Source organism: Mus pahari, chromosome 13, assembly GCF_900095145.1.
Source record: "Mus pahari chromosome 13, PAHARI_EIJ_v1.1, whole genome shotgun sequence".
NCBI lineage: Eukaryota > Metazoa > Chordata > Mammalia > Rodentia > Muridae > Mus > Mus pahari.
The window spans coordinates 78,910,544-78,916,605 of record NC_034602.1 but is presented as its reverse complement, the minus strand read 5'-3'; the positions used below and the strand labels follow the sequence as shown (position 1 = coordinate 78,916,605).

Sequence of the window (6,062 nt, the reverse complement as noted above, 5' to 3'; positions counted from 1 at the left end):
TTTCTTTCTTTCTTTCTTTCTTTCTTTCTTTCTTTCATGTAAGTACACTGTAGCTGTCTTCAGACACTCCAGAAGAGGGCATCAGATCTTGTTACAGATGATTGTGAGCCACCATGTGGTTGCTGGGATTTGAACTCCAGACCTTTGGAAGAGCAGTCAGGTGCTCTTACTCACTGAGCCATCTCACCAGCCCCAAGCTGTGTATTTCATATTGTGCAGCCAGGAGCAAGAATACACTGTAGCACTTCCCACCTACAGGAGTCTAGCACACATTGCCTATATGCTGTCCGGGACAAGCAAGCAAGCTTGTTCACAAAAGTGAGAATGCTGGGTTAGTGCAAGATTAGGCAGTTAGTTACAAGAACATTCCCCAGCAAGTAGGGCTTTTTTGTTGTTGTTGTTTTTTTAACTAAAACTTAATATTCACCACCACAATATCATATGGTAGTAACATTCACAGAAAATGTCAATCATAGGGCTGGTGAAATGGCTCAGCGGGTAAGAGCACTGACATTGCTCTTCCTGAGGTCCTAAGTTCAAATACCAGCAACCACATGGTAGCTCACAACCATCTGTAATGACATCTGATGCCCTCTTCTGGTGTGTCTGAAGACAGCTACAGCGTACTGAGCAAGTAGGGCGGACTGGAGTGAGAGGAGTGAACAGAGATCCTAAATACAATTCCCAACAACCACATGAAGGTTCACAACCATCTGTACAGCTACAGTGTACTTATATACATTCTCAGCTCATAGGAGACTAACCCAACTCAGTGAGGGGCTTATCTTCTTCCCCCGCCGTTAAAATCCTCCATTCCTGGTTTGCCTTAGTTTCATTAGTAAGATACTGTTAACTAATCACCACCCACCACTCCTGTGTAAAATAGAACCTGAATGTTTAAAGTCAGGAAATAAGGGTGTTTGTGTTTTAAAATTCACCCTCTAGTGAGCATGCAAAAAGAGAAGCTTGAAAGTGACTTTTTTCCTGCCGGTAAATCCCATCTTGGAACATGAGGAAGGAGGATTGCCATGAGTACAGCCTGTTGTGCTCTGTGTAGTTAGTTTGGGGGTGAGAGAGTGTGTTGAACATTATGACTGTATCATCCTCCCTCCCTCCCTCCCTCCCTCCCTCCCTTCCTCTCCCTGCCTGCCTGCCTGCCTGCCTGCCTGCCTGCCTGGCACAGCTTCATTCTAGGTGTCATTGGGTAAGCAGTCTGTCACTGTTCTACATCTTCAGTTTGTGTAACATCAGTTTTCGTCATGTTTCCTAAAAATTTGCCTTTACGACTTCATTATTCTGTGTGTATGTTGGGGGTACGGAAGGGAGGCGATGATTTGGTGCTTGGGGATGCTGAAGGCCTTGGATCCTGCTGGAGCTCAAGTTATTGATGATTGAACCATCAAACAAGGCTGCTTGGAGCCAAACAGTGATAATGGAGATTGTACTCCATTGCTGAGCTATATCCCAGACTTCTGTGAGACAGGGATTGAGGTGTAGCTTACATTGGCCTCATACTCTGTTACTTTGGGGAGCCTTGAACTGAAAAGACCTTTGCTTAAAAACAGATACCTTTAATTCCAGTGCTCAGGAAGCAAAGGCAGGTGGATCTCTCTGAGCTGAGCTTGAAGCCAGTCTATTCTACATTGTGAGTTCAAGGCCAGAAAAAGCTACATAGTGCCTCAAAAAAAGGAGAGGGTGTTATATATGCAGTATAAAAATAATCACTATGCAGTTTTACACATGTATGTAATATATTTGAATCATGGTATTCCTAACCTGTGTGCATTGCTGTCTGCCTCTTCTTTCTTCCCCCAATCCTGTAAGAAAGCCTTGCTTGGAACTTATTCTTCAGCCCTACTGCCCTACCTGTGTCTCCCCTCTGTAGTTACTGTCTGCTAAGTATGCTTTGTGTCATCTCTCGCCAGCAGCGGAGTTCAATTCAGTGACTTTGATTTTTAATGTTTTTTCAATTGCCTTCTAATAAATGTAACATGCCTACTTTTATTCAAAGTAAGTTTCATTTTTATTTTTTTAATAGTTGAGGGAAGAAAGTCGAAGGCTGGCTTTGGCTGCCAAAAGAGAAAAGCGGAAAGAGAAAAGAAGGAAAAAAAAGGAAGAACAAAGAAGGAAATTAGAGGAAATTGAAGCCAAAAATAAGGAGAACTTTGAACTCCAAGCTGCTCAAGAAAAAGAAAAACTTAAAGTTGAAGGTATTCTTTTCCAGCTGAGCATGCAGTCAAAATCATGCGCTTAGCTGCACCTAGTAGCCCTAATTCCAGTTATATGGTAGGCTGAGGTAAAAGGATCAAGTCCTGTGTGGTCTGCAGAGTTGAGTGGCCCAGCACAACTTGGTAAGATTGTCTCAGAATGCCAGGCAAGTTGCTCTGGGAGCACTTGTCTACCGTGTGCTGGATCTGTCTCGGGTCTGCTCAGTTGTTTTTACTTAAGTATTTGATGACCACAGGTTATAAATGTAGTTGTTTCATTTCATTTATTCACTTATTCCCCAACTTTATATTATATTAACTTATATTCTAAAAACCTCTTAAACCAGTCTTTCTTTCAAGTCGATAATGGACATTTTCTTCCATTTGTAAAACCTTTGGGTTCATGTCCTTCTCCCCTTTTTTTGAACTGTTTGCATTTATATAACCACATATATTGGCCACTTGAGTATTTTTCCATAAATGATTTATTCCCTATATCATGTCAGTCTCAGCAGTGAATGACTAACTCAATATTGCTGCTTTTCCAGAGGAACCTGAAGTCTTGACAGAGCCTCCAAGTGCCACTACCACCACTACCATAGGAATATCTGCTACATGGACTACTTTGGCAGGTTCCCATGGTAAAAGAAATAACACCATAACTACAACCAGCTCAAAGAGGAAAAACAGGAAAAATAAAATTACTCCAGAAAATGTTCAAATTATATTTGATGATCCACTACCAATCTCGTATAGTCAGCCGGAGAAGGTGAATGGAGAGTCCAAGAGCAGCAGCACCAGCGAGAGTGGGGACAGTGACAACATGAGAATTTCCAGCTGCAGTGATGAGAGCAGCAACAGCAACAGCAGCAGAAAGAGTGACAATCATGCGTCGGCTGTGGTCACGACCACTGTGGCCAGCAAGAAGCAGCCGTCTGTTCTTGTTACATTTCCAAAAGAGGAGAGAAAATCCGTTTCGGGCAAGGCTTCTATAAAGTTAGTTCCAAGTTCTGCTTTTACTGGTGCCGTGTTAAACACCTTGTGAGACAAGTATATTACCAAATACTTTTGTATGGTAAAGGATACTACTAAGATGTTGTTTAGATGAGAAAATAAATAATTTTCACTATACAATTTTTCGTGATTGTTAAACTTAACTAATGAAAAACATGGATAGTGAAGTTGGGCATGGGTCATGCTCATAGTCTCAGCGTTTGGGAGGCTGAAGAAAGAGTTCAAAGCCAGTTTGGGCTGCATGTTGAGTTCAACATTCTTTTAGTGTCTCAACTTAAATACCAATTGATGTTAAAGAAATTGGACAAATGTTTTCGTTAGCAAAATGAGACATATTAGCATTCATATTTATAATCCTCATTTCTGCAGCTGGTTACGTGGCCTTAATTGGTATTTATAACTACCTTCCTCTACTACCCAATCATTATTAATGTACTTTCCCTCCTTTGTTAAAGATTGTCAGAGACTGTCAATGAAGGGACCAGTAATTCTCTGTCAACTTGTACAAAATCTGGTCCGTCTCCTCTTTCCTCTCCAAATGGGAAGTTAACAGTAGCAAGTCCTAAGCGTGGGCCAAAGAGGGAAGAAGGATGGAAGGAGGTCGTAAGGCGGTGAGTGACTTTTGGCTTATTAGTTAGACTCCTCGGGTCATTCCCAAGGTTACAGACACAGTCATGTCCCAAGCCTCCATCTGGTCGACAGACAGCCTTTTGCAACGCGAGTCTTTGCACCCTGTCTTTCAAACATGAATAAACTCTGGGAAAAGCTGTGCTTCGCAAGAGACTCCTTTTTGTGGGGATTGAACCCAGGGCCTCTGCCATGCTAGGTGAGCACTTCATGAATATATCCACAGTCTTGTGTTTTTATTTGAGACGAAGTTTCAAGTTTGGACTAACTTCTGGTCTTTCTGTCCTCCCCTCGGTGCTTTCTAGGATAACCACATAGGGCTGTTGAGGCAGGGTTTAGCCTCCCAAGTGCTAAAAATAAAAATGACAGGCATGTGTCAACATATTATTATTCTCTCAAACTCTACCTGCCCACCAACACACATACTTTTTTTTTTTTTTAATTCAAGATCTGATTGGGTAGGTCTTCTTCTCAGAGCAGACCTAAATTGCCCTGTCTCTGCCTCTGTGTCTTAGGGTTTTGTTGCTGTGAAGAGACACCATACCAAGGCAACTCTTACAAAGGCAAACATGTAATTGGGGCTGGCTTATAGTTTCAGAGGTTCAGTCCATTAACATCATCATGGCAGTTTTGCAGACAGACATGGTGCCAAGAGTTCTACATCTTGATCCAAAGGCAACTTTTCTTCATTGAGCAGAGCTTGAACATGCACAAGGCCCCCCTCCACAGTGCCACTCCATGATTTCGGCCAAGCATTCAGCACATGTATCAGTGGGGGCCAAACCTATCGAAACCAGCACTTTCTACCTCCTGAGCTGTGAGATTACTACCACGTCCAGCTAGACTATGACTTTATGAAGTGTTCTTTAATCTACTGCAATGGTGATAAAATAAAACCAAGGACCTCCCAGGTGCTAGGGAAGTGCTCTACCACTGAACAATCTCCCCAGCTCATATACCTTTCACCAATTTAAAGATAAATGTGCCAAGCCAGAGAGCACTTGGGAAATGGAAGCACTGGAGGATCAGTAGTTTACTGCTGTCCTCAGTCACATAGTGAGTTTGAGGCCAGTGTTGAGATCCTCATTGTTCACCACATACAAATAAAATTGTAATTTTATGGGTACCAGCTTTCAATTGCCAACATCCTTATGATAGGGACAGCTTACAGTTGACTATGTACCATAACTTAAGGACATTAGACATCCTCTACAAGCACCTGCCCATACCTTATATGCAGTCAGTCACATAGACACACACAAATTGACCCATTTCTTCCAAGTTGTCCTGTGAGTTTCATTTGACACATGGGTGCCCTGCAATAAAATGTAAAAAAGTCCTTGTAATTTTGCAAAGCCATGCATGATAATTCATGCCTATAGTCTAAGAACTTGAGAGTTGGAGACAAGCTTGTTTGACTTGGAAGCCAAGCTAGGCTACAGAGTCTTTCTTACAGAGCCCACACAGGCCTGGTGCCCACTGATTAACACTGCTCTTCCTGCTACCAACTTCCAGTTTTTGGCAGACTAATTTAGGTGGGTTTTCTTCTTTTAATTTCTAGTAGGCTTTTTGTCCCCCTCACGTGAGTTCAGTGAACTATATATCAGATAAAACACCAGAAATAGCCGGGCGTGGTGGCACACACCAGCACTTGGGAGGCAGAGACAGGCGGATTTCTGAGTTTGAGGCCACCCTGGTTCCAGGACAGCCAGGGCTATACAGACAAACCCTCGAAAAAACAAAAAAAAAAAACAAACAAAAACCACCAGAAATAATTAAGTCAAACATAAGAAGTGCCTACAAAATGTCTTTCTTGGACTTTAAGCTAAATTAGATCCTTTAACCATCCCTTTTAGTTTGTATCACAAGAATTTGCAGTAGCAGAGTACATATCTACCTATTATATGCTTCAGGGATATAATAGATGATAGTCAAGAAAGCAATAAGACATGAACCGCTAGGCTAAGACAGGGTCTCACTTTGTAGACCAGGCTAGCCTAGAAATCAAAGATCCATCTGCCTCTTCCTCCAGATTATTGGGATTAAAGGGACTTTTTAATCCCAATATCTAGCCACAGCATAATTAAAAAGTGCATTTAGTTTAACTTCCAAAGTCACCATAGTCTATAGCGGTCTCAACAAAAGGTTTATCTGGATTAAGAATAAATAAAAAGCTGGTGTGGTGGCTTACACCTTTAATCCTCACACTTTGGA

The 6,062-nt window shown here is 41.9% G+C and overlaps 1 protein-coding gene across 1 annotated transcript in view; it reads left to right on the top strand.

The window, feature by feature from the left end:
- The window catches only part of Ankrd17 (ankyrin repeat domain 17), a 144,779-nt gene that overhangs the window by 111,833 nt on the left and 26,884 nt on the right, over nt 1–6,062 (top strand). Inside the window, exons 24-26 of the mRNA XM_029545023.1 lie at nt 2,039–2,210; nt 2,756–3,203; nt 3,677–3,832. Of these exons, the coding sequence (XP_029400883.1) occupies nt 2,039–2,210; nt 2,756–3,203; nt 3,677–3,832 (776 nt within the window). The remainder of the gene's footprint in view (nt 1–2,038; nt 2,211–2,755; nt 3,204–3,676; nt 3,833–6,062) is intronic.